Source organism: Sciurus carolinensis, chromosome 17 (genome assembly GCF_902686445.1).
Source record: "Sciurus carolinensis chromosome 17, mSciCar1.2, whole genome shotgun sequence".
NCBI lineage: Eukaryota > Metazoa > Chordata > Mammalia > Rodentia > Sciuridae > Sciurus > Sciurus carolinensis.
In genome coordinates, this window is record NC_062229.1 from 25,682 (window position 1) to 53,469 (window position 27,788).

A 27,788-nucleotide genomic window follows, 5' to 3' on the forward strand; every position below is an offset into this window, starting at 1 on the left:
AGGCCAGCCCTGGAGGCCAGTCCCCCGCACAGCCCCCCGCACAGCCCCAGCACAGCCCCCCCCCCGCACAGCCCCCCGCACAGCCCCCGCTCAGCCCCCCGCACAGCCCCCGCACAGCTCCCCGCACAGCCCCCGCTCGCCCCCCGCACAGCTCCCCGCACAGCCCCCGCACAGCCCCCGCACAGCTCCCCGCACAGCCCCCGCTCAGCCCCCGCTCAGCCCCCCGCACAGCCCCCGCTCAGCCCCCCGCACAGCCCCCGCACAGCTCCCCGCACAGCCCCCGCTCGCCCCCCGCACAGCTCCCCGCCTAGCCCCCGCACAGCCCCCGCACAGCTCCCCGCACAGCTCCCCGCACAGCCCCCGCTCAGCCCCCGCACAGCCCCCGCTCAGCCCCCGCTCAGCCCCCCGCACAGCCCCCAGCACAGCCCCCGCACAGCCCCGCACAGCTCCCCGCACAGCCCCCGCACAGCCCCCCGCACAGCCCCCGCACAGCCCCCCGCACAGCCCCCTCACAGCCCCCGCACAGCCCCCCGCACAGCCCCCCGCACAGCCCCCTCACAGCCCCCCGCACAGCCCCCCGCACAGCCTCCGCACAGCCCCCCCCTCACAGCCCCCGCACAGCCCCCGCACAGCCCCCCCCCCCGCACAGCCTCCGCACAGCCCCCAGCACAGCCCGCTCTGCGCCCTCCTGTCCCCACGTGGTCTGTAAGGACAGCTGGGCGGGGCGTCAGGCGGGCGCTGGACGGGCGCCCCACGTGCTTCCGCAGCCCTTGCCCAGGCCCACTGCAGCCGGGCCTCCTTCTGAAGACAGGAGGCAGCCAACCCGCCCACCAGCCCCGGGCGCCCACTCCTGGCTGGCGGAGGGCCCGGGGCTCCACGGCCCTCGGGCACACCTTTCCCAACGCCTGGAAGAGAGCCAGGAGAGGGACGGACAGGGAGCCCTGCACACTGGAGAGCTGGCCGTCCACCTGTAGCTGGAGAGGCACCATCCTTCCTGCGGAGCCATCACAGTCGCAGGGAGCATTTATTGAGCACCTACTGTGTGCAACCCAGTACACACTTTCCTTCCCTGAGGAAGGAGCTGTGGAGGAGGCCAACCCTTGCCCCCGTGCACTGCAGCGCTGTCCATGGATGGGCGAAGGGCCTCCGCGTGCGCCGCAGAGCTCTGTCCAGCCTGGTTCTCACAGGGCTCGCGAGTCCTCCATCAGGCAGGCCAGGCCCAGGAGGACAAGCGCTGCACTGCTGCAGGGCAGGTCTCAAAGTAGCGGGCGAGAAGAGTGGTCAGCAGAGGGCAGCAGGGGCGGGCTGTGGCCTGCTCCCGGGCAGCAGGCCTACTGGCTCTGTCCCCACCCTTCCTCCTCCTCTCCTGGAGCTGGGGAGAACCAGATTCACTCAGGGACAGGGAGGTGGAGGTCAGGTGAGCCCTGGAGTCCACGGGTCCAGAGGGTGTCCCCAGCATCGAGCTGGGGCAGGGGATGATGGCCAGGGCCCTGGGGACAGTGGATCCTGGGGGCGAGCAGGCAGCAAGGAGAGGGTTGGAGCCAGCACCCCTGGGGCCAGGGGGTCCCTTGGGAGTGACAGGGAGGTGGTGGAAGTGGACGGCAGATGCTCCCCGGGGATGGGGGTTGGCACACACCAGCTCTCCGGCCGGCTACCCCAGCGTGCCACTCTGGACTCTGGATGCTGCCCACTCGCCCTGCCCGCCCGCCTTCCGGAGCCTCCAGGGAGGTACACTGGGGCCTGGTTTGCGGACCTGGTGTTCTCCCCTGGGCTCCTCCAGGTGGGACCCCAGGAGGCTTACGGCTGGTGGAGAGGGGGTGCTGCCAGCCACCCTTCTGCTGCGGCCCTTGCCTTCTGTTGTTGTTTGGGTTGTTTCTGTCTGTGTGTGTGTTTGCAGTACTGTGGATCGAACCCAGGGCCTCACGTGTTCCAGGCAAGCGCTCTACCACTGAGCCACAACCCCAGTCCAACACTGCAGCCCTTTTAATTTTGTTTTTGAGACAAGGTCTCCCTAAGTTGCTGAGGCTGGCCTTGAACTTGCCATCCTCCTGCCTCAGCCTCCTGCATTTCTGGGATTACAAGCCTGAGCCACTGCACACCTGGCCTTCCCTCATGTTGTTGCTGTTGTTTTTAACTGCACCTACAGCCTTTAAACCTTCTGTCTCCTCAGTTAGGAGGCAAAAAATAAATTAAAAAACTGCTGTCTCTACAAAAATAGGACTTTTGAGATCCTGGGCTAACAATGCCTCGCACACAGTAGGTACTTGATAAATCACTTTGGCCTGAAAGGACACAGAGGCTCAGGAATACTGAAGAAACTACTCAAAGGTCACTTTGAGTGCCTAGTGCAGGGATCATCAGACTGTCAGCCTCAAGTCAAATCTGCCCATTTTTTTGTAAATAAAGTTTTACTGACACCCAGCCACACCTGTACATTTACCTATCACCTCTGGTTACTTTCAAGTGGTAAAGGCAGAGCAGAGTCCTTGCCTCAGAGGTGTCTGTCCCACAACGTTGAAAATATTTACTATCTGGGTCTTTACAGCAAGCCTGCCAACCCCGAGCGAGTGTATGCGACCATGTTCCGAGCTCTTTGAGTCTATTCTGTTAGTCCTCCCCAAGCTCCAGGAGATGGCAGAGTAAAGTCAGGCAGGTTAGGAAAGATCCAGGGTCACAGCTCAGAGGGAGGAAAGCTGAGCCCCATTTCTTTATTTGTTAATCCATCTGTCTTCAATGCTAAAATGAAAGTGTGCTCATCGTAAAAGTGGGAACACAAAGGTCTGTAAAGGGGAAGACCTCATTAGTGGCCCTTCCCAGGCTGGGCAGCTCATCCGTCCAACCATCTTCCTTCAAACATGCACCCGCTTATCCGGCACCAGCAAGCAGGAAAACAACGGGCCTCTGGAAGCTCTCCAGGCCTGCCGCCCCAGGTCCCCGAGGGTGGGCACGTGGGCGGCCCTGCAGCGTCCTTACAGACCCTGGGAAGACAGGTCTCTCTCTCCCGCTATGGCCAGGAAGCCGGCCCCCTGGCCTCCTGCACCCGCCCCCTCAGTCACTCTGGAAAGCGCACTGAGATTCGTTAGCCCAGGTCCAGCCCTTCGGCCCAGGCTGGGCCTCCAGCCTGCCCGGATTGCTGCTGTCCTTCCTGGCCTGGTTCCCCCGCTCTGGCCTCTGCGCCTGCAGCAGGGTCGCCAGCCTCTCCTCGCAGAGGTTCCCACCGCGGGCCGCTGGGACCTCCGGGGCTCCTTCTCCCGGTGCACAGGTCAGTTTGACCCCGTGCGCCCGGCTCCTCGGGGAAGGCGCTGACTCTGGCTCTGTGACCCGGGCGGCGAGGGCGGGACTGTCTGGGAACCGCCGGCCAGAGCCTCCGACTGCTGGGCCTGCGCGCCGGCCTGCAGGAGGCGCAGCGCGGGCGCGCAGGGGAGCGCGGCGCGCGCACGAGCCCACCCGGCCGCGCCCGGACAATACCCGCCGCGCGCGGCGATGCCCGCGCCGGTGCCGCCCCCGCGCCGCGCAGCCCCGGCCGCCAGGCCCTAGCCGCCCGCCAGCGCCGTCCCTGCCGCGGCACCGCGGACCCGACCTCGCGCGGAGATGGAGTGAGTAGGCGCGCGCCGGCCGCCGCCCGAGGCCCCACGCCCGCCTCCGGTGGGGGCGTCGCGGCCCCCGCGCGGACACGGCGGAGCCGAGGGGCTCCCGGCTCAACCAGCTTCCGAGGGGCCGGCCCTGGGGCCTCCCCCTGCAGACCCCGGCGGCCACGGGCCGGGGTTGGGGGCGCGGGCTGGGGGCTTCCGGGACCTGGGCAGGCCCACGCCCGCCCGCGTCCCTCGGGCGAGCCTCGGCCACCTGTGGGTGGCGGCCTCGGGGAGCGACGACCCCTCCCCAGTGGCACTTGCCGGCCTGGGCCACGCACCCCTCCCCCGCCCCGGCCGGAGCTCGCGGCCGCTGGCGCCCTGGGGCGCACTCGGCCAGCCCTGCTCCGCCCTGGCTCCCAGGGCCTGCGTGCTGTCCGCAGCCCCTGCCCGGGCCCAGCTCTGGCGCCAGGTGCTGTCCGAGTTGCACTGTGGGAGGGGGCCTCGCTGGCCTTTCGTCCTTGGGCGGAGAAGCACTAGGCGTTTCCCAGAGGGAAGCTCGGGTTTGACTCCCGCCCCTCTGGGAGTCTGATACCCTTGCCCCAAGAAGGGGACCCAGCGGTGTGTCTGAAAGGGCCGGGGAGGGGGCTGCGCTGGAATCCTGGAGCTGTGCGCAGGAGGGGCAGCCGAGTGCCTTGGCCGGAGCAGCTGGGCAGATGAGCGACTGTACACAGGTTCCCACGGAGTGTGCCTGACCAGGCAGGGCTCAGGCCCCTCTTCCCGGCTGAGGGTGCCCTCCAGGCCCCTCACTCCCACAGGTGGGCCCGAGGTTGTCGGCAGTGGATTGGGACGAGTCTTCTGTGGTCACCCATCTGACACTTTGGGAAAGGTCCAGCGGTGCCCACTCTGGGACCATCCCACCCAGCACGCTGGCTTGAGGGCTCTCCAGGCCGGAGGTCCCGTCCCTGCCCTTCCCTCTGGCTGTGTTTTCTAAGTGGTAACTTTCCCTGGGGATTACCCGGGACCATGACCCGCCACACCCCGGCCTGGGTGGGAGCACCTCCTCCCTCGCTGCCTGGGAAAGGAGAGACACCCAGTGTCCTCTGCTTTTGAAAACCAGACAAAGGCCTGGCCTGCTCCCCACCCCGCCCTGGGAGCCCAGCCCGGCTCAGGGGAGCCAGGGCCTGGGCTTGCCTGTGCCCTGCCCCTGGCTTGGTTTTCTGCTCCCCTCTCCTGGCCCAGGGGAGTCTCAGAGCCTCCTGACAGCAGGGCCTGGGCAGGGTGTGGCCATGGGAGGGGGCTGCCCAGGGGCAGGAAGCAGGGAGCACACCTACCCAGAGGAGCAGCCTGAGGGAATTTGCTGGTTGGGCCCTACTGTTCCCCTTCCCGCTGCCCTTTTCTTTCCCTTCTGGAGATCCCAAGAATCAGAGAGGGATAGTGGCTGCCCCAGGGTCACACAGTACACCAAGAACCCCCTCCCACACTGGCCCTGTAGCTTCTTGGGCATGGGTCAGCTATGACCCATGGGGCCCTCACTGGGCCATCAGTCGCTGTGTACGGGTGCAACCAGGGCTGGGCATCTGCAGCTGTGGACAGCAGGGGAGAAAGCCTCTTTCCGGTTCCCTGGTGACAGAGGGTAGGAGAGGTTTCATCAGAGACTGGCCCGTCTTGGGCGTCTGGGCCTTCTCCTCTGGGCCAAAGTGGACTGCAGGCACGGAGGGAGGCAGCGCAGCCAGAACGTGACAGCTCACCTCTCCGTCATGATTTCACAGCCCACCACGCTGGGGACAGGCGCTGGGTGCTGTGGCGCCAGCAGTCGTGGGAAGTTTAAAAATTGCATTTGCGGATCGAAGGAAGCCAAAATGTTGACTTAAGTCGTAATTTTCATTAGCAATGTGAGGATGTAACAGCGACCGGGGAGTAGCCAGGGAGCATGCCGGATGCAGGGAGCAGGTTCTTGGCGGGACCTGTGCCCGGGAGGCGTGTGGCCTGCGCTGCCCCTTCCTCCTCCGCCCTCAGCTGGGCCCTCTCCAGAGGGAGAGTGTGCTGGGTGCTCTGCACCGGCAGCTCCCCCTGGGGAGAAGTGGGTGGGTTAAGGCAGGAATTCAGTGCTGACTGGGTGCAGTGACCAGCTTCCACTTCCGCCGCGACTGTCCTGTGCTCGGCTTTTTGGCTCTTACGTTTGGGGCAACGACTTCTGGTTTTCTCCGTCTTGGGAACAAGGTAGCGTTCTACCCCAGAGGGGTAGCCCTCGGCTGCTGCGGATGGAGCCACTGCTGGCTGGGAGGAGGCAGGTGTGGCCTGTTTGCTCAGTTCCTGGACACTTGCATCTCCCTGGCCCAGCCCTGAGTGGCCCTGAGCACCTCACGCTGGTGCTTGGTCCCTACAGCAATCTGAAGTGGGACACAGGCCCAGAAAGGTCAGGAGGTGCCAGGAGGCAGGGCCGGAGCCCTGGGGTGGGGTTTGCATCTGAGCTGTCAGGGTGGGGGCTGGGGTGCTTTTTGGTGCCTTCCTGCATCCCAGGGGCTGTGGCCGGGGTGGGGGATCCAGGGTATCAGATGCAGTGGCACCTGCTTTTAGTTTTCGAGCCAGATGGAAGGGATCCTTGGCAGGGGTCTTGGCCCCGGGCACACATGCAGCCTTCTCCCCATCACTTCTGTGACTGGTTTGGAAGCAGGGGCTCCCCTGAGGGTCTTTGGGCATGTTGCTTCCCTGTGGCTGATTTCCTCCTGCAGAGTGAGGTTGGGTGCTGGCAGGTGGGGACCTGAGTATCTTCCGTACCACCCAGCGCCAGAGTTTCTGCCTCAGCCCATGGCCAGGTCCATCCTTGGCGGGGGTGGGAGGGGATGGGGAAGTCTCGGATCTTAAAGCTGCGAAATGGGCTGATGTTCTTAGAAAACATGACCTTTCCTTATATCCTGCCTCAGTCCAGACCATCATCTGCTCACATGACAGGTGCTGCCTGTTGACCTTCCCATCCACGCAGGGTGAGAAGTGTAGGGGAAGCTGGGTACAGGGGCCACGCTGGTAACCCCAGTGTCTTGGGAGGCTGAGGCAGGAGGATCTCAAGTTCCAGGCCAGCCTGGGAAACTTAGTGAGGCCCTAAGCAACTTAGCAAGACCCTGACTCAAAATTTAAAAATTGAAGAAATAAAAAAAGTGTTGGAGATGTGGCTCAATCCCCAGTACCAGAAAAAAGAAGTGTGGGAAAGGTCTCCCGACTTCTTCCACCAGGGTCCTTTTCTATGAAGGATGGTCAAGGGTTTACCCAGCAGGCAGAAGTGTGCATCTGGTGGCAAGAGTGGCATTTGCCAAGACCCAGAGGTGGGAAGCATCCAAAGATGGGAACATTCTCTGGTTTGCGCCAGGCCCGGACCACCTGCTGGAGAGCTGTGGGCAGTGTCTGAGCAGCAGAGGAGCCAGGGCCATGTAGGCACCAGGGGTGGGACCAGGGAGGAGCAAGTTGGGGCTCAGCTCTGACAAGCCATCTCCACCGGAGCCGGGGGAGGCCCTCATCCAGGCAGGTGAACCCTGCCTGCAGGACTTCTCCTTCCCTCCCACCTCTCCTCTGCACTCTCTCCCGCAGTGCTGGGGACGGACCCAGCCCGTGCCTGCTGCCAGGTGCTCCACCGCTGAGCTGTACCATATCTTGTTTTGGGATGAGGTCTCACTGGGTTGCTCAGGCCGCCCTTGCTTGGGATCCTCCTGCCTCAGCCTCCTGAGTCACCGGGACGACAGGTGTGGCTGCTGCGCCTGGCTTTGTGGTGGTCAGAGCTGCCCCAGGGGTGGGCAGTCTGCTCAGGAGCCTGTCCAGGGTCCTGCTGTCCTGGATGGTGACTCTGTGGAGGTCTCTGTGTCAGGAGCGTCAGCAGGTGGCTGTCTCCTGCCGGAGGTTTCCAGCAGGAATTCAGGGACCGTCAGAGCCGGTCACTGGTCATGGGGACAGAACCTGAACTGGGCCCGGGCTGGGGAGCAGGGTAGCCAGGCCTGGTGGTGGGCGAAGCTTAGCGAGGACCAGAGCGAGGGCAGCCAGGTGGGGGCACTGCAGGGCAGAGGAGTCGGGTGGGACGGGCCAGCCCTGGAACCTCCTGGGTACGGATGGAGTGGCCTGGGCAGGGCCTGAGACCCCGTCACAGATGGAGGAGGGGTGCCCTTCGCCAGCATGTGCTTACTGACCCAGAGGCCCAGGCGGGGCCTCACACTGCCCATGCAGGTGGCAGGCCCACAGCCCAGCCGCGCCTGGCCAGCGGAAAGGTCAGCTTGGATGGGTCAACCCACTGAGCTCCTCAGCCTTGCTGAGGCTCCAGTTCAGGCCTCCTGACTCCTGTCCAGTGTCCAGCTCATGTTCTTAGTTCAGGATGAGCAGCCCTGACCTCACGCTCCAAAATCCGAAGCCTTCTGAGCGCCATCCCTGGGTGGGGACGAGGACAGGACCGTGGGAGGTCCCCTCCCCTCAGAGGCCGGCCTGGCCCTGGCTTCTCCCCAGCTCCACAGAGGAGAAGCGTGGTCACCTTCAGGCATGAGTCCGAGGTGTCCCTGCGGCTCAGGGGACTTCGTGGCGGTCCGGGTCCCTGGCCCAGGAGGCCTTGAGGGTGGGCTGGTGTCCACACTCCACGGCCTCTCCCCGCCCAGAGCACTCGCCCCCCACAAGCAGCCCTGTCCCCACAAGCAGCCCATCCCCCCTCGGGTCCACGTCCGTCTCTGGACTCCTGCCCTGGACCCTCCTGTCCCTGGGTCACACCTGTGCCCTGTGTGTCTGGCTCTCGCTGAGCACCAGGACCTCAGGTCCGTCCACACTGCAGCGGTCACCTCGCTCCTGCTCTGGCTGAGGACGCTCCAGGTAGACTGACCACAGTGTGTACCCTTTTGTCCACCCGTGGACACCTGGTGTTTGTGTGCTCACTGGCCAGCACTCCTGGTGCTGGGTAGGTGAGGACCCGCCTTAGCTCAGTGTAAGCCTGACAGCACCTGGACAGGGGGACAGGGAGACACGATGACGGGTAGATGTGCAGGGCAGGGGCGGAGGCCAGGGGCCTTGGGTTGGGGGCCTCCTCTGAGATTGCTCCCTGTCCAGCTGACAGTAGGCACCTGCTGTGTGCCAGGGACAGCATAGCCCTGTCCTCTTGGGGAGACCGGGAAAAAGCAAGATGACCGAGCTTGTCTTGGTGCTCTTGGTTGGACTGGGGACTTGGAGGTGCTAGAGTAACACTCAGGTGGTCAGAGGAGGTGGCCTCTGAGAAGGAGCCCAGGACAGGTCTGGAGACAGCAGACCTGAGTGTCCAGGAGTGAAGAGAGAGGGCTGGTCTCAGCTGGGTCCACCCCCGACTGCCCCTTCCTGCTGTGAGGTGCAGGGCAGGGTCCACTGCTGCCCCTCCCGTCCCAGGCTAGTGACCTGCCCTGGCGCCCTCTGCCCCTGGGGTTCTCCACTGTCCCCAGGGATGTGGGGCCTGGGAGCCCCCCAGCTGAGCGCTGAGGGGCTGGACACCTGGAGGGCTTCCTGGGAGGAGGTGAAGGAGGGTCCAGGAGGGCTCGTGGACGGGCGAGGGGCAAGACCATGCCGTGAAAGAGCTGGTGCCGTGGGAGGGCACGCTGGACAGGGCTCTGGGCGTCCAGGGGGACCAGACAGGTGAGGTCAGGCCTGCCCTCTCCAGCCCACAGTGGGGAAGGGGCGCCTGGCTCCCTCACCCCCCTCAGGCCCTCATGACTCTCACAGGGCTTGACCAAGGTCACCGTCAGCTGTTTCCTTTCAGTTAGCTCAGGAATGTTCTGGACACTGGGCCCAGCGCCAGCCCTGGGATGGGACCCTCATGTTCCTGCCAGTCCAGCAGTAGCTTCCAGGGCAAGGCCTGTGGGGAGACCCGCTACACCCCCACACCTCCAGACAGGACTGCCCTGCCCTGCCTGCTGGGTGACCTTGGGCCTGTTGCATAACCTCTCTGGTCCTTTAAAAAACAAACGCCCAGCTATGCGAGGCCCCTGCAGGCTGTCATTGGGCTGGGCCGTTAGCTCCTCTCCTGGAGCCTGGATTGTCTCGCCCTCGCGGGTCCTGAGCCGCCCACCACCACGCTGGAGCCCAGATTTTGCTCCAAGCGCCGTTAAAATAAGCGCGGACAGGACGCCTGCCTACGCGGATGGTGGGCGCCCAGGCGCGGCGTCCTCCAGCAGCAGCTCAGAGCTGCTGCCCACTGCCAGCGGAGGCAGGCGAGGCTGAGAGGCCGGGAGAGGTTGCGTGGGGTCACAGGGCCCGCGGGCCGCTGCCACTCGGTTCTGAACACTGCGCCGCCTTCAGCCCCAACAGCTTCCCACCGGCAGGCGCCTTGGTGACCGCCCGCCCCGCCGCTCCGCCCGGGCGGGGTGCCGGCGGCAGGACCATCCGCGCCCCCCGGCCTGGCGCTGTCCCGCGAGTGTTCACAGCATCTCCTTATTTCGCGGCCGTGGCGATGAGCCTTCCCCCGCAGCCTCCGCCGGCTCCATCCTCCCCTGCCCGGTGGGTGCCGGGCGGGAGGGGCCCCACCGCGGCGGCCGCGGGACCACCCCTCTCCCGAGAGCAGCCCCCAGCCCGGGCGGGAGCGGCCGGGGGCGGGAGGTGCTCAGCGCGGGCCCCGCCCCCGCGTGCCGGGCCTCCCTGTTGCCATGGGGACAGCGCGGTTGCCAGGGCGACCGCCTCCCGCGGGCCCGCCATCCATCACCCGCCGCTGCGGCGCCCGGGGGCGGGGCGGGGCGGGGCGGCTCTGGCGCCCCCAGGCTGGGGAGGGAGGGAGAGGGGCGCAGGCTGTCTGGGTGGGACTGGACGGCGGGTGAAATGCGCTTCCTGGGCCTCTCCGGGACACTGTCCTGGCGCCTCTCGCTGCCCGCCTGACCTTCCCCTGCCCTGGCTCAGGGGACAGACCGCCCAAGCAAGGACACTACCCGCCTTGTCTCCAGCCTGGCAGGCTGGCCATACAGCCGTCCCTGTGACGGGTCTCAATGGCCACCTGACTACCGGGGTGGGGACAGGGCACTGGACTGCCAGCCTACCACCCTGTGGGCGCCGGGGTCTTGGAGGCTGTGTGGACCCCCTGCCGCAGCTCTGCCCACTCCCAGAAGCTAGGTCGGAGCTGGGAAGGGCGGCTTCGGTGTGGCTCTCGGGCAGTGGCTGCTGGGCTCCCACTCTCCACCCCTGGCCTTGCCCTGGGGACCTGGTTTCCAGCCATGGGGAAGTTCACCACAGGGGGCCCAGCAAGTAGGAGGCCCTGCACAGACATGAGGCTGCTAGGACCTGTGGAGCCAGGGCGGAGAGGCCACCGGCTGGGCCGTGCGCTTCCATCCTGGTTCCACCCTAGCGTGATGGGGACAGGGAGACTTTAGGCAGGGGAGTCACAGGGTCTAGTCTCATTTGAGAAGCTGACTTGTCTGAGGCAGCAGGAGATGGTAGAGGCCTGGGCTGGCACAGGGAGTTGTAGGGCCAGCAGGAAGGGGCAGACGTCTGTGGGCAGCAGAGTGCAGACACTGAGCCTGCATCACACGGCAGCAGGGCAGGCCCACAGCTCCAGCTGCTCTGGCCTTCAGGAAGGGCCTTAAGCAGAAAGCTGGATCAGACCTTTCCTGAGCCTCACCCAGCCAAACCTAGCATCCTAGCAGAGGGAGATGGGAAGCCACAGAAGGCATGGCCAGCTGCACTGCACCCCTGGGATCACTGGAAGGGGCAGGCGCTTCCTGCCAGGAAGGGAGGGGCTGGGCGGGGTCACCTGTTGGGCTGAGCTGGGGTGAGGCCAGGAAACTGAACCAGGGGGTCCGGCAAGGTGCAGCAGGGCTGTCTGCACCCTGAGCAGCCTCCCAAGCTGGGGCTGAGGTGGAGCCAGTGTGGTGTGGGATTTGGGAACTGCTTCCCTGCCACACTCTTGGATGTGATGGGAAGGTACCTGTCACCCCTGGGCAGATGGGGAAACTGAGGCCCGGGGAGGTGCAGGGGCCTTGGGAGGATCTGGGCGACTCCAGGACTGACAGGTCAAGGGGCGTTGAGGGTGGTGGGAGACCCAGAGGCCGGCCGGCCTGTGCTCTCAGCCCCTGGGAGGAGGAGGGTGGGAGGGGAGGACCTGGGGTCTGGTTCCCTCTGCTCACAGGGGGCCGCCGGGCCCTGCCCTCTGCTGCCCAGGCCAGCAGCTCGTCTTGGGGGCAGACAGTGGGAGCCCCTACCACAGGCCCCAGACCCCCAGCTCCTCTCTGACTTTGCAGCAGCCGGAGGCATGAGGTCATTAGCACACCCAGCGGACAGGTCTAGGGTCCTGCTCCCAGCGTCCACTAAGCTCCTGCTACGGGTGGTTCCTGGCCAGGCAGAGCAGAGGCTGGGCGGAGTCAGGGCGGAGTTCTCCAAGTGTCCGCCAGACAGCAGGAAACCCTGCTCCCAGGTGCATCTGGCAGTGCTCATGTTTATTGAGCACCTACTGCATACCAGCCCTGGAGACTAATGTGAAAACCCTGGTGGGAGGCTCCCAGATGAGAAAGAGAACTGAGTGGAGCCCTGGTCTTGCTGCTGCTTTGCTGTGTGTGCCTGGAAAGCTCGTGCCCTCTCTGAGCCTTTGGGCTCCTGTGGACTCCATTGGAGGCTGGTGTGGGAAGCACTAGAAGACCAGGTTTGGGAGGTGGGGCTGGTGCTTCCTGTGCCCTCCTGGTTTCCCTCTCTGGGTGGGTGAGAGGCTGTGGGGCGTCCACCCTGCTCCCTGCAGTACCCTTCTGGTGAACTCCTGTGCATCCATCCTGGCCCAGCCTCGCTGCCCCCTCCCCAAGCCCGTCTGCAGGCAGAGGCTGCCCCCTCCTGTTCGGCTCCCTGGGACTGTTCCTCCCTTGGCCTGCCCTTGGGGTGCTGCTGGAGGGTTTGCTGAGTGAGTTGAGGAGGTCGCGAGGCGGGTAGAGTGCCTGGAGCGGGCAGGGAGGCCCCTTTACAGAGGGGAAGAGGGTCAGTGGCGAGCGTGGGGTCCACGCACGAGGGCAGAATCCAGAGACTGGCTGGATTTGGGGTCTGGCTGGCCGTGGAGTGGATCAGCTGGCCGTCTCCTCTCCAGGGTCCTCGAGGCAGACCGCTCGTCCCAGCAGGAGCGGATCCAGGCTATCGCAGTGAGTCCTGGCCACCGGGACGGGGGCGGGGGGACGGGGGAAGGGGTCTTGGGTGGGCGGCGGGCCGAGTGCCATCCTCACTTCCGGAGGACCTAGGCCTGGGGGTCTTGCTGGAGCCGTGGGGCCCCGGCGGCCTGGCCCCGCCGACCTGCATCCTCCCTCCCACCAGGAGAAGCGGAAGAGGCAGGCGGAGATCGAGGGCAAGCGCAGGCAGCTGGAGGAGGACCGGAGGCAGCTGCAGCACCTCAAGGTCAGCAGCCCGACCCCGACCCAGTCCCACTCCTGGCCCTCAGCTGCAGCGTGGCCCCGGTCCTGACCCGGACCTGACCCGAATCCCTGCTTTGCAGTCCAAGGCCCTGCGGGAACGCTGGCTGCTGGAGGGCACGCCGTCCTCAGCCTCCCAAGGGGAGGACATGAGGAGGCAGATGCAGGAGGAGGAGCAGAAGGTCCGGCTCCTGGAGGGCTCCATCTCCAGGTGGGTGCCGGGGTCCAGCTTCCAGGCGGGTGCTGGGGCTCCGCCTCTGGATGGGGCGGTCAGGTGGCAGAACATCAGGACTACTGGGCTCTGGAACCTGGGTGGGCCTGGGTGCAGCCGCTGTAAAAGCCACCTTGCCCCCCCAGGAGTGGACAGGGAACAGCCCCGAGGGGCTCTCCTCAAAAAGAAGGGGGATCTGTGGTGCTGGAGCACAGGATGGAGTTGCCTCCGTGGCTTCAGGCAGCTGGGCCTGCAGGAAGTTCAGGGGCGGGGGCAGGATGGGGACAGGGGCCTTCCCTGCGGGGGTGGGAGAAAACGAGCTTCCAGGCAGGCCAGGGTGACTGGGCAGGGCAGAGGGAAATGACCCTCCACCAGGGGAGGGGCCTGAGAGGCAAGAGCCTGCCCAGCCACGCGGCACGGGGCCCCTGCACTGGACCTAGGCTGGCCAGGGTCCTGACCGACTGACTTGAGAGGGGGCGCACGTTCTCTGGTGTGGGTGGTGGAGACAGGGGCGTGGGGTCCCAGCATGGGTGAGCTGAGGATTCCTTCTCCCTGGGGTGGCGTCTCCACCGTGGGCTGGGGGCGCGGGAATCCCTCCTGGCGGGTAGGGCACTGGGCAGGTGGGGCTGAGGCAGCCTGGCCTGGGAGGGGAGACCACTGTGAGGGGGGTGTCGGCAGCAGGGGCACAGCGGAGGAAGGCACTGGAAGCTGTTTTCATCTCGGCCCCGCCGGGCGGCCCTGGGGGAGCAGGTTTCCTGGGGTGGTGTCCAGCGGGTGGCTGGCCTGAGTGGAGCCCAGCCAAGCTGGGTTATTTGTACCTTTATCTCCTGACACTTTTTTTCCATTGTCCCTGGAGAGAGAATGTTTCCTGTTGAAATAAATGAATTTGAGTGGAAAAGGGGGGAGTTTGAACCACCTGTGAAGGGATTTGGCAGAGCCCGCCCTGGTGGGAATCCCGATCTGCTCCTTGTGGCTGCGTGACTCTGCTGTGCCTCGGTTTCCCCTGCTGTAAAGTGGGGGGGACTGGGGAGATGCTCAGTTGGTAGAGTGCTTGCCTTGCATGCACAAGGGCCTGGGTTCAATCCCAGCACCACCCCCCAAAAAAAGAAAAGAAAGAGAGAGAGAGAGAGAGAGAGAGAGAGAGGAGAGAACCTTACAGGGCCGTTAGGAAAAGTCAAGTCAGTGAGTCACCTCTCACCTGCCCGCCTCAGGCTGGAGAAGGAAATCGACGTGCTGGAGAACGGGGAATCGGCCCCCGCCACTTCAGGGGAGAACAAGGCGGCTCCCGGTCCAGCCCGGGCCCTGGCCCCAAGCCCAGCCAAGGAGGAGCCCCAACCAGAGGTGGTGTGTGACTCACAGCAGGTGAGATGTGGGGTGGGCGGGTCCCTGGCCCTGACCCCGTTCTTTAGCAGGGTGCCCAGGGGCCCGGGCACAGAGAGCAGGTGCTGGGTTTGAGGCCTGGGACACGTGGCTTGGCCTCTCCAAGCCTCAGTTTCCCCATCCATGAGGTGCAGGAGCAACTAGAGCCCTAGCTAGGGATGTCATGAGGGTTCAGTGAGTGGGAGCATTAAGCCCTTCACACCAGGCCCACAGGGAGGGAGGTTTTCATGAGTGCCACCTACTTATTGCCATTGCTGATGCTGTTCTTGTGCACCTGCTGTGCACCTGGCCCTGTGCTGAGCACTTTACGTGTTTGTTTGACCCCCACTTCTAGGTGGGAGCAGTATTCTGATTTGATGCCAGATAAACCCCAGGCCAGGGAGGTCGAGCACCTGGCCCCAGGCCAGACAACCGGGCATGTTCCCTGGTGGGCTTGGCCCTTGCTTCTGGGGTCTGCCCTGCAGCAGACATGTTAAGACCAGTCTCTAGACTCAGGGTTGGCACGTGTGAGGCGTCTAACGCCTCTACCCAGTGGGCTCAGCAGACCCGAGGGCTTGCCTCCTTGCCTGCACCGTGGCCTTGCTGGAGTCAGCTTGGTCCCTGCCCAGGGAGCTGCAGCTGGAAAGACAGCCCCACTGTGTCCTTTCGAGACTGCTCCTCTGGGGCTGCCGGTCTGGAACCCTCTCTGCTGATTGTGCCTGGTTTGGGAGGCCAGGAAGATGGAGACTGTGGGACCTCAAGGAAGCATCTGATTCACAAGAGGCTGGGCAGGCTTCTTGGAGGGTGTGGGTCTTGAAGGTTGAGTAGGAGTTCTCCAGGCAGTCTGCAGATGAGCCGGTGGGGGTCACTGGAGGGGAACGAACACTCTGAGCTGCCTGTACTGCCCACGGGCATCCTGGGGAGAGGCAGACCCTGACCAGGACAGCAACCTCAGGGGCAGTGAGCATGCAAAGAGCTGCTCACTGTGGGGGACTTGGTTGGAGGGCCAGGGACTCAGCGAGGAGCCACCATGGGAAAAGCTAAACAGAGCCTTCAAGGTGGACGGGACATCATACACAAAGGCAGGACACCGAGACAGAAGGCGTTAAGGGGCAGTAAGAAGACTGCCGGCTGGGCAGGGCAGACCACCAGAGAACTGGTCTTGGGAGTGGACAGCGCCTAGGAGTGTTGGGGTCACCAGAGACCGCCCCACATTCCAGCGGGAACACCAGGGGAGAGGGGACAGGAAGCAGGTGCACCGCGTCGTCGGCCGCCCGCGCCCTCCCGGGCGCCGGACTCGCAGCCGGCAGGGCGGCGGCTGACCCTCTGCCTCTCTCTTGCAGACCCCGCCGGGCACGCCCACAGGTAGGCGCGGACGCGGCGTGGGGCCGCGCGCCCCCTGGCGGCCGAGCGGGGAGCCGGGTGGGGCGCGCCGTCCTCTGCCGAGCGGCTTGGCCTGTCCGTCATCCCTGCGCTCAGTTTCACAACGCCGGCGAGAGGCCCGCAGCACCCGCTGCGCGCGCAGAGACCGGCCGCCCGCCCGCTCGCTCAGGTCCCTGCGGGTGGGTCGGCCTCCGTTTTTGCGTCTGTACAGTGGGGCGAGAAATCCAGATGGCGGCGTTAGCGATCAAGGGCCGGAGGGACTGACCGGGGCAGCGGCAGACAGGCCCTGCTCGCTGATGCGGTGCAGGAAAGGACAGAAGACCCAGCATCCCAGCCCCAGGCTGGCAGCTGGACAAGGGGCGTTTGCAACGTCACTCCCGTCGTGGCGTTGAATGCAGTGTAGATTGAGCAGGGTGCTCCCCAGCCCAAGGAGGCGACGGTGAATCTGCTCGATACGAGCCACGTTTTCGAACGTGTCTTAAGTGGGCCTGTCTCCCTGCAAAGCACGAGAGCCGCCAGTGGAACACAGCGGCCGACAGATCTTAGGTCTGATTCATGGTGTGTTGATTATTCACAAGACGAGGGACCTTGTGTCACCGTGTCCCTGCAGAATTAAAAGTTAATCATTTAAAGTGCATCTGTGCAGCCTCTCGTGGACGTTGTGAAAGTCTTTTGAGCTGAAATGAGAACCCAACTTGACCTTTCCTTTTGGGGGAGGGGCTCCATGTGTGTTGGGGGCCTGGTGCATGTAAGGGGCCCAGGCATTGGGGGTCTGGGTGCATGTAAGGGGCCCAGGCATTGGGGGTCTGGGTGCACTGGGTGCCTGGATGCATGTAAGGGGCCCAGGCATTGGGGGTCTGGGTGCACTGGGGTCTGGGTGCACGTATGCGTGGGGGGTCGGGTCTGGGTGCACGTATGCGTGGGGGGTCGGCTCTGGGTGCACGTATGCGTGGGGGGTCGGCTCTGGGTGCACGTATGCGTGGGGGGTCGGCTCTGGGTGCACGTATGCGTGGGGGGTCGGCTCTGGGTGCACGTATGCGTGGGGGGTCGGCTCTGGGTGCACGTATGCGTGGGGGGTCGGGCTCTGGGTGCACGTATGCGTGGGGGGTCGGCTCTGGGTGCACGTATGCGTGGGGGGTCGGGTCTGGGTGCACGTATGCGTGGGGGGTCGGGCTCTGGGTGCACGTATGCGTGGGGGGTCGGGCTCTGGGTGCACGTATGCGTGGGGGGTCGGGCTCTGGGTGCACGTATGCGTGGGGGGTCGGGTCTGGGTGCACGTATGCGTGGGGGGTCGGGTCTGGGTGCACGTGTGTGTGGGTACCTGGACCTGTGATGAGGTGGCGTAACCTCTCTCCTGCCCTCTCTCCACCCCTGCCTGCCCAGCAGAGAAGCAAGTCTCCAACACTCCTGTGCGGACGGTCAGAGGCTCGCCCATGATGAAGGCAGGTGGGTGGCCCCCAGGCTCCAGCCCTGTGTCCAGCCACTGCCCGGGCCACAGCTCAGTCCTGAGGGCCTGGTGGGGTGGGGGGACCCAGGCCTGCCGTGGCAGGGTCGGTCGGGCGATGCTCATGGGGGTGGTGGCTGGGCCGAGGCCGGGCTGTGGACTGGGGGCAGGCCTCTGCGTCCCTCTGCTTTAGCACTTGGTCACACGCTGGCCAGGCTTCCCCAGGAAGGCGGGCCCTGCGCATGGCGACTTTAACCCAGTGCCCCACGCTTCCATACTCTAACCTCCACGCTGGCCCCTGGGTGGGGGTGGCCACAGGCCTGCACCTGCCCCGTTGCTGAAGACGCTGGCTGCACATCCCACCTGCTCCTGGGGCCGCAGCAGGACCGCTAGGGCAAGGCAGCTGGGTGGGGCTCGTGTGCAGCAGCCAAGCGCCCAGGTCAGCTGAGTCCTGTCCTGTCAGCACCGGCAGCCGTTCCCTGTCTGTCCTCCCGCCGGAGCGGGCTATTCTGCCCCTGCACCCAGGGCCCGGCACCACACAGGGCCGGGCGGGGACGAGTTCTGAGGAACCATGGAGGTGTTGTTATTTGAGTTGGAGAGGGAAGGGAAGACGGAGTAGGGGAGTAGGGTGTGACCATGTTCTGAGGGAGGGAGGGTCTCAGGGACGCCCAGGGTCCCCTGCATGGTGGCAGAAGCCCAGGGGAGCGATTCCTAGCGTGAGGGGTACCTTTAGGGCCTGTGCCAGTTAGGGCCCTGACTGGCATCCGGGTCTGGTACCCCCTACTTTTTCCTTGGCCAGAGACTATATGCAGTGTGTAACCTGCTCAACTGTGTGGGAGGCCTTAGAAGTTGATGTCCAGAGACAGGAATATGAGGCCACTCAGGGACAAGAGATTAAATAGCAGTCATTCACTGGACATTATTGAGCACCTGCCCTGTGCCAGGCGTGAGGGACACAGACTGGGGAGCCTGTATTCTGGTGGGCGCAACTCACTCTACAAATTAAGAATACAAAGCAAAGAATGTGGAATCCCAGGGTTCTGGGCACAGGGAGGACTTGAGCTGGATCCTGAGCTGGGGCGCCGTGGAGGGCTGAGGACCTCTGGTGCCTGTGCGGAGAACAGACGGGCAGAGCTGGGAGTCCAGGGGTGGATGGTGGGGACTAACGGTGAGGAAGGAGGCTGGGAGGGAGGCTGCAGTGGGGTGCGAGGGAGAGGCTGGGGAGGACAGAGCTGCCCTGACTGGGATGGGAAGGCCCAGGGGCAGGGGCAGGGCGGGTCTCAGGGACCTGGCTCTGGGGGGCGAGGGAGTAGAGTTGAGGGCAGTGTCCTGCTGCAGATCAGTGGTGGGCCTGGACAAGGTCCCAGAGCAGAGTGGAGCCCCGGGCCGAGCTGGGCCTGAGCACCAGAGACCGGGCAGGAGGAGACCCAGATGACCACCTGGGTTGAGGGGCTTCCCAGGTACCCAGGAGCGAGCCACGCTGATGGGATGGACCGCAGGCTCGAAGGGTCCTGGACCTTGGCTCTGCTGTCCCTTCGGGTGGGGTCTGCAGGAGCTGCTCCATGGCCCAGCCCTGGACCCCTTTCTTCCTTCCCCGGGCCGGCTTGGGCTGCGGTTGGGGCCCGGAGCCGAGGGCCATCCTTCAGCAGGTGCAGAGAATCCCTGGGGTGAGTCTCACAGAGCAGCAGTGAGCCGGTCCTGGAGCTGTGGCCCCAGGGGTTCTGGGGCCCTGCAGCCTGGGACTCCATGGGCTGCAAGGTGCTCAGAGGGTCAGGGTGGACAGAGGTCAGGCTGGGCTGGGCGCTGGGTGGACTGGGCCTCTCCCACCCACTCTGCTTCAGGTGATAGGATGGAACCTGGATGTGGAGATGAGCCTGGTAGCCAAGCAGGGCTTGGTGTGCAGAGAGGGAGGGACAAGGGCCCTGGGGCAGAAGGCAGATGGGCCTCGAATGCCCGCAGAGGAGCTGGGCACTGGACCCTGGGAGGCAGGATGGGCCTCCGATGCCCACAGAGGAGCTGGGCCCTGGGCCCTAGGAGGCAGGATGGGCCTTGAATGCCCGCAGAGGAGCTGGGCACTGGACACTGGGCCCTGGGAGGCAGGATGGGCCTTGAATGCCTGCAGAGGAGCTGGGCACTGGACACTGGACACTGGGAGGCAGGATGGGCCTTGAATGCCCGCAGAGGAGCTGGGCACTGGACCCTGGGAGGCAGAATGGGCCTTGAATGCCTGCAGAGGAGCTGGGCACTGGACACTGGGAGGCAGGATGGGCCTTGAATGCCTGCAGAGGAGCTGGGCACTGGACCCTGGGAGGCAGGATGGGCCTTGAATGCCTGCAGAGGAGCTGGGCACTGGACACTGGGCCCTGGGAGGCAGGATGGGCCTTGAATGCCTGCAGAGGAGCTGGGCACTGGACACTGGACACTGGGAGGCAGGATGGGCCTTGAATGCCCGCAGAGGAACTGGGCACTGGACACTGGGCCCTGGGAAGCAGGATGGGCCTTGAATGCCTGCAGAGGAGCTGGGCACTGGACACTGGACACTGGGAGGCAGGATGGGCCTTGAATGCCCGCAGAGGAGCTGGGCACTGGACACTGGGCCCTGGGAGGCAGGATGGGTCTTGAATGCCTGCAGAGGAGCTGGGCACTGGACTCTGGGAGGCAGGATGGGCCTCCGATGCCCACAGAGGAGCTTGGCCCTGGGCCCTGGGAGCAGGATGGGCCTTGAATGCCTGCAGAGGAGCTGGGCACTGGACACTGGGAGGCAGGATGGGCCTTGAATGCCTGCAGAGGAGGTGGGCACTGGACCCTGGGAGTCAGGATGGGCCTTGAATGCCTACAGAGGAGCTGGGCACTGGACCCTGGGAGGCAGGATGGGCCTTGAATGCCTACAGAGGAGCTGGGCACTGGACCCTGGGAGGCAGGATGGGCCTTGAATGCCCACAGAGGAGCTTGGCCCTGGGCCCTGGGAGCAGGATGGGCCTTGAATGCCTGCAGAGGAACTGGGCACTGGACCCTGGGAGGCAGGATGGGCCTTGAATGCCTGCAGAGGAGCTGGGCACTGGACCCTGGGAGGCAGGATGGGCCTTGAATGCCCGCAGAGGAGCTGGGCACTGGACCCTGGGAGGCAGGATGGGCCTTGAATGCCCGCAGAGGAGCTGGGCACTGGACCCTGGGAGGCAGGATGGGCCTTGAATGCCTGCAGAGGAGCTGGGCACTGGACACTGGGCCCTGGGAGGCAGGATGGGCCTTGAATGCCTGCAGAGGAGCTGGGCACTGGACCCTGGGAGGCAGGATGGGCCTCCGATGCCCACAGAGGAGCTTGGCCCTGGGCCCTGGGAGCAGGATGGGCCTTGAATGCCTGCAGAGGAGCTGGGCACTGGACCCTGGGAGGCAGGATGGGCCTTGAATGCCTGCAGAGGAGCTGGGCACTGGACCCTGGGAGGCAGGATGGGCCTTGAATGCCTGCAGAGGAGCTGGGCACTGGACACTGGGCCCTGGGAGGCAGGATGGGCCTTGAATGCCTGCAGAGGAACTGGGCACTGGACCCTGGGAGGCAGGATGGGCCTTGAATGCCTGCAGAGGAACTGGGCACTGGACCCTGGGAGGCAGGATGGGCCTTGAATGCCTGCAGAGGAGCTGGGCACTGGACCCTGGGAGGCAGGATGGGCCTTGAATGCCTGCAGAGGAGCTGGGCACTGGACACTGGGCCCTGGGAGGCAGGATGGGCCTTGAATGCCTGCAGAGGAACTGGGCACTGGACCCTGGGAGGCAGGATGGGCCTTGAATGCCTGCAGAGGAACTGGGCACTGGACCCTGGGAGGCAGGATGGGCCTTGAATGCCTGCAGAGGAGCTGGGCACTGGACACTGGGCCCTGGGAGGCAGGATGGGCCTTGAATGCCTGCAGAGGAGCTGGGCACTGGACACTGGACACTGGGAGGCAGGATGGGCCTTGAATGCCCGCAGAGGAACTGGGCACTGGACACTGGGCCCTGGGAAGCAGGATGGGCCTTGAATGCCTGCAGAGGAGCTGGGCACTGGACACTGGACACTGGGAGGCAGGATGGGCCTTGAATGCCCGCAGAGGAGCTGGGCACTGGACACTGGGCCCTGGGAGGCAGGATGGGTCTTGAATGCCTGCAGAGGAGCTGGGCACTGGACTCTGGGAGGCAGGATGGGCCTCCGATGCCCACAGAGGAGCTTGGCCCTGGGCCCTGGGAGCAGGATGGGCCTTGAATGCCTGCAGAGGAGCTGGGCACTGGACACTGGGAGGCAGGATGGGCCTTGAATGCCTGCAGAGGAGGTGGGCACTGGACCCTGGGAGTCAGGATGGGCCTTGAATGCCTACAGAGGAGCTGGGCACTGGACCCTGGGAGGCAGGATGGGCCTTGAATGCCTACAGAGGAGCTGGGCACTGGACCCTGGGAGGCAGGATGGGCCTTGAATGCCCACAGAGGAGCTTGGCCCTGGGCCCTGGGAGCAGGATGGGCCTTGAATGCCTGCAGAGGAACTGGGCACTGGACCCTGGGAGGCAGGATGGGCCTTGAATGCCTGCAGAGGAGCTGGGCACTGGACCCTGGGAGGCAGGATGGGCCTTGAATGCCCGCAGAGGAGCTGGGCACTGGACCCTGGGAGGCAGGATGGGCCTTGAATGCCCGCAGAGGAGCTGGGCACTGGACCCTGGGAGGCAGGATGGGCCTTGAATGCCTGCAGAGGAGCTGGGCACTGGACACTGGGCCCTGGGAGGCAGGATGGGCCTTGAATGCCTGCAGAGGAGCTGGGCACTGGACCCTGGGAGGCAGGATGGGCCTCCGATGCCCACAGAGGAGCTTGGCCCTGGGCCCTGGGAGCAGGATGGGCCTTGAATGCCTGCAGAGGAGCTGGGCACTGGACCCTGGGAGGCAGGATGGGCCTTGAATGCCTGCAGAGGAGCTGGGCACTGGACCCTGGGAGGCAGGATGGGCCCTTGAATGCCTGCAGAGGAGCTGGGCACTGGACACTGGGCCCTGGGAGGCAGGATGGGCCTGAATGCCTGCAGAGGAACTGGGCACTGGACCATGGGAGGCAGGATGGGCCTTGAATGCCTGCAGAGGAACTGGGCACTGGACCCTGGGAGGCAGGATGGGCCTTGAATGCCTGCAGAGGAGCTGGGCACTGGACCCTGGGAGGCAGGATGGGCCTTGAATGCCTGCAGAGGAGCTGGGCACTGGACACTGGGCCCTGGGAGGCAGGATGGGCCTTGAATGCCTGCAGAGGAACTGGGCACTGGACCCTGGGAGGCAGGATGGGCCTTGAATGCCTGCAGAGGAACTGGGCACTGGACCCTGGGAGGCAGGATGGGCCTTGAATGCCTGCAGAGGAGCTGGGCACTGGACACTGGGCCCTGGGAGGCAGGATGGGCCTTGAATGCCTGCAGAGGAGCTGGGCCCTGGGCAGGGGAGCCATGTCCACACTGCGTGTCTCTGCTTGCTCTGCGCTGCCCCCTCCTGGCTTGGCTGCCGCCGCAGGGCACACGGGGGTGGACGGCGCGTAACCGGTGCTCTCCTGGCAGCCACGTACTCAGTTGAGATCACAGTGGAGAAGGACAAGGTGACAGGGCAGACCAGGGTGCTGTCCAGCACCACACTGCTCCCCCGGGAGCCACCTCCTCGGGGCATCAAGGTCTACGAGGACGAGACGAAAGGTAGGCCCCCGCCCGCTGCCCTGGCAGAGCCTGGTGCAGGGTGCAGACCCCGCAGGGTTGGATGCAGAGCAGAGCAGGGCTCCCCCAGCCACGCGCCGGCTCAGCGGTCCTCGACCTGACCACGGCCCAGCTGGTCACTCACTCAGAACTGCCATGGCTGGACCTGTTGCAGACACAGGGCTGGAGTAGGAGTCCTCATGGGATTCAGCTTCCACACTCACTGGGCGGTGGGCCCAGCCCCTCTGAGGTCATTCACGGCTTGTGTTTTTACCTTATTTTATTTTATTTTTTAAATATTTTTTACCTGTCAGTGGACTTTATTTTATATTTGTATGTGGTGTGGAGATTCGAACCCAGGGCCTCACACAGGTGAGGCAAGCGCTCACCACTGAGAAGCGCTCACCACTGAGCCACAACCCCGCCCCTATTTTCTTCTTTTTTTTTTTTTGGGTGCTGGGCTATTTTATTCTTTAAAGAACTCTTTTTGGTACTGGGGATTGAACCCAGGGGTACTCTATCACACATCTACGGGCAGGGTCTCCCAAAGTTGTTGAGGCTGGTCTCAAACTTAGAATCCTCCTGCCTCAGTCTCCAGAACCTCTGGGATTAAGGTGTGCACCACTGTGCCCGGCTTCACTTGTTTATAATTGACTAGTTAATGTGTTTATTTTGCAGTTCTGGGGGTTGAACCCAGGGCTGCTCTACCACAGATCTACACTCCCAGCCCTTTCTATTTTTATTTTGAGGCAGGGCCTCACCACATTGACCAGGCCAGCTTTGAATTTGTGATCCTCCTCCCTTGGCCTCCGGAGTAGCTGGGATGACAGGCGTGTGCCGCCTGCCTGGTTATCATTTAAGCGATTATATTGTGATGAAAGCTACTGGAAGAGCCAGGGATGTACAGGGGCCTCGGGAGTCTCCAGCTGGGGTGGGGCGGGGGCTTCTCAGAGGAGGTGGGGAGGAAGCCGACCACGGCAGGGCCCAGCGTGGTCAACGCCTGAGGTGGGGTGCGGTTGCTGGGACAGAGGGACTAGGCAGAGCGCCAGGTGCCACGGGGCGGGTCTGAGCGGGGCCTTGCAGGCTGAAATCTGATTTCGTTTTCAAGACGCCTTATGGGGGTGCTGCCCAGTGGTTAGCGCTTGCCTCACATGCAGGAGGGCCTGGTTCCATTCCCGGCACCACAAAAAACAAAGTACGTGCACAAATAAAGGGTGCTTCCAGGGGCCGGAGGGTCTAGCGTCAGGGACGCCGCCAGGAGGTGGGGTCCCAGGAGGGTTGGCAGCCTGGAAAGCCTGCCTCTGGACGTGATCCCAGGTCACGGAGTCCTGTCTTAAAGTGCGACTCACCAGGTGCGCTACAGTCACAGCACGCAGAGCTTTGTCACCCGTGGGGAGGCCCGTCCCACGAGCAGCCGCGTCCCTCCCACACCCACAAGTCCGCCTCCGCCTCTGGACCCCTGTCCTGGACCCTCCTGTCCCTGGTCACACACTGTGTCCTGTGTGTCTGACTCTCAGCATGAGGTCCCCAGGCCTGTCCACGCTGCAGCTGTCACCTCGCTCCTGCCCTGGCCGAGGGCGCTGCGGGTGGGTGGGCCACACCACGTGTCCTCCGTCCACCTGCAAGCCTGGACGCCTTGCCTACTGGCTTTGAGTGCTCAGGAGTCTCCGTGCAGGTGTGGCAGCAGGTGTCCATTTCTCAGCTCTGGTGTGCTGACCAGGTGGGGCCCCTGCTGCCTCGGGCTGCTGGCCCCACGGCCTCAGCACCGCGGTGCCCCCCACAGTGGCGCGGAGGCTCCCGTCACTGCCTCACTGGGCTCTGTTCTGGGGCAAGTGCTCCTGGTCTGCCAGACCTGCCCCGCCCCTGCCCGCTGGGAGGCGAGCTGTCCACCCTATGGACGTGATGGGGGGATGCCCAGTGGCCCCCAGGACTCACGTTCCTGTCCTGGGCCCCGCCCTCTGGGACCCCTGCCCCGTGCGCGAGACGAGTGGAGGGCTCTCCTGGCATCCAGGCGCAGGACCCCCGCCCGGGTCGGGACCAGTGCCGCCCTGGGCAGCCGGCTGCTGGGAGGGGTGGCTCAAGCCCTGGGGGCTGGAGCTGGTGCACGGGGAGCACAGCCAGCTCAGCCGGCCAGCGGCAGGGCCCAGCACACACGGCCTTCAGGGCATCCTAGGGAGGCCCGAGCGCACCCAGAGTGCGAGAAGCCAGCGCCCCTGTGGGCCTCACCTCCCGCCCCGCGATGGCAGACCCCTGCGCGGAGGACCTAGTTTCGAGAAGCAGCTGGGTCCAGCCCTGGCCAGCTGGGCCGCTTGGTCCAGATACTCCCCTCTTGTGAATCCTCTTTTTTGCTCCATTTACCATGGAAAGAAACACCCAGACCTACTGTGGTAGACCTGTTGCTGTGACGATGTGCCTGAGGACAGCGGCCTAGAGGAGAAGGGGTTCGTTGTGGCTTGTGGTGCCCCGGTCAGCAGCTCCACGGCTCTGGGCCTGAGTGAGGCGGGGCATGGTGCCGGAAGGCCACAGCAAGGGAAAGAACAGGAAGCAGAGACGGGGAGAGGACCGGGACGGACCCAGGACGTCCTCCCCCGCTTCCCGCCGCCTCCGCGGTGCCTCCGGCTGAGGACCGTCCAGGGACCACCCCGTGAGGAGGTCCAGCCCTCAGGCTCCACCCACTTCCCAGAGGCCCCACCTCCGCACGCTGCTCACTGGGGACCAAGCCCCTCAGCACAGGAGCCTTTGGGGACAGTCTAGATGAAACCGTGTCCCCTGCTTTGCCAGGTAGCTGCACAGGAGTGGGCTGGTCCAAGACTACGGAACAGCCTCAAAATGCAAGATGATGAAGCCCAGTGCGCCCGAGTTTCCCCTGCCGGCCACTCTGGCCACGCCCACTGACCTGAGGGGCCGTAGGTGTCCGTCAGGGGCTCTGCCTCTGTCAGGGGCCTGCTCACACCTCTGTCTCTCCCTGTGCAGTTGTCCACGCCCTGGACGGCACAGCCGAGGACGGCATCCACCCACTGAGCTCCTCCGAGGTGGACGAGCTCATCCACAAAGCAGACGAGGCTGCTCTGAGCGAGGTGGGGTCCACCACGGGGGCAGCGGAGACCCGGGGGCCCGTGGAGGCCGCCCAGACCACACCCTCCCGGCGGGAGATCCCAGGCGTGCAGGCGCAGCCGGGAGAAGCCACGGCGGGCCCGCCGGGCATCCAGCCCGGCCAGGAGCCCCCGGTCACCATGATCTTCATGGGCTACCAGGACGTGGAGGATGAGGCTGAGACCAAGAAGGTGCTGGGGCTGCAGGACGCCATCACGGCCGAGCTGGTGGTCATCGAGGACGCCGCAGAGGCCAAGGAGCCTGCGCCCCCCAACGGCAGCGCCAAGGAGCCGCCCGGCCCGGCGGTCTCCAGGGAGGAGGACCAGGTGGGGCCCCAGGCGGCCACCAGCGACCCCCAGGACCTGGAGGTGAAGAAGCAGCGCTGCAAGTGCTGCTCCATCATGTGAGCCAGCCCGGCCCCCAGACCCCGGCCCCCACTCCACACCAGATCCCGCCAGCCCGGCCCCTCCCGGCGCCTGCCCACCCGCACCCAGACCTCTCGGCCCTGGACACGCGAGTTGCTTCACGTCCCTTGAGTTTCCTTTCACTGGAAAGAGGGACGGGGCCCCACCTGGCAGCACACCCCGCACCAGCTGGACCCCGAGCCGGGCTCTGGTGGGAGAGAGACGGGCTGGCCTGCTTTTCCCGAGCAAGGACCCCCATGCCGCAGCCGCTGCAGGGGTGCGGCTCCCACCCACCAGGCCGTGGCTGGTGCGCCCGCGGCCTCGGCCAGCCTGCCCGTGCCTTCCTGCCACTCCACGTCTCTGAGGGGCCTGGGGTCCGCGAGTGGGGCTCTGGCTTCCCTGCCAAAGGCGCTGGCCTCCGACCGTGGGCAGTTGGGGTGAGTCCACGCTTCTTCAGGGGCTTGAGGTCTTAGAATGGAGCATGGGCTCCTCTGGACGCCCCCAGCCTGGCCGGCACCCCACCAGGCCCAGCCAGTGGGCAGCGGCACCTGGGGAGGCGGTGGGGGACGTGGCCCCCTCGGGTCTGTGACCTCTGGGCTGTCTTCTCAGCAGGGCAGGCGGGGCCAGAGCTGCCCCTTCCCCCACTGGGACCTCCTTCCTCCTGGTGCTAATTCGGGGACCCCCGGGGCCACGCTGGGCCTCCTGTCCGGCCTGCTTGGACCAGGGTCCTGGGTTCCCGCGACCGTACCCCAGAGGTCCGCCCACCTGCCAGCTCTGCTGGGCTTGGGGCGTTTCTGGGCAGGGAGGTCCCCTGGCTGGAGAGGAGACCCGCCCCGTGCCGCCAGCCCAACGGGAGCCCAATGCACCTCGGCACTCTCACGGACGCCCGCTCCTCGCCTGCTGGCTTTGACGGCCAGGCCCACCTGGCCCCTCCTGGGGCCTCCAGCCCAGGGCCCAGAACTCCAGCCTCCTCCTGGTCCAGCAGCCGGCTGCCTCAGGGCGGCGGCAGGGGCCATGCTGGCTGGGAGCCTGGGCCCTGGCTTCAGTTAGCCCCTCCAGCGGCGGGAGGGGTCCTCTCAGGGGGCCAGGCCAGTGGCCACGGGACCCCCTCCTGCTCCCTCAGTCTGCTCAAGTGCCCTTGCTGCCCCTCTGCTTTGATGTGTGATGAGGCCCTGATGTTCGTGACTTTCCCAGAGAAGCAAATAAACAGCGTGACCAGCCCAGTTCCTGCAGTTCTTGGGTTTCTCTGGGCGGTGAGGGTGTGGCCAGCCAGGGGTGGGGCCTGGCCAGC

At 65.1% G+C, this 27,788-nt stretch overlaps 1 protein-coding gene across 4 annotated transcripts; it reads left to right on the top strand.

The window, feature by feature from the left end:
* The first annotated feature begins 3,425 nt into the window (after positions 1-3,425).
* Positions 3,426-27,715, top strand: Palm (paralemmin). Of its 4 annotated transcripts, none has more exons than XM_047531296.1 (9): positions 3,427-3,596; positions 12,610-12,661; positions 12,831-12,911; positions 13,009-13,136; positions 14,348-14,498; positions 15,839-15,860; positions 17,262-17,324; positions 22,872-23,003; positions 25,974-27,715. In XM_047531296.1, exons 1-9 carry the CDS (start codon positions 3,592-3,594, stop codon positions 26,498-26,500), a joined length of 1,161 nt encoding a protein of 386 aa, XP_047387252.1. In that variant the 5' UTR covers positions 3,427-3,591; the 3' UTR covers positions 26,501-27,715. The 4 variants fall into 4 exon arrangements, with proteins under 4 accessions (XP_047387254.1, XP_047387255.1, XP_047387252.1 ...); XM_047531297.1 differs by having other exon boundaries at positions 3,428-3,596; positions 17,265-17,324; XM_047531298.1 differs by lacking the exon at positions 22,872-23,003 and having other exon boundaries at positions 3,426-3,596.
* Positions 27,716-27,788: the final 73 nt, after the last annotated feature.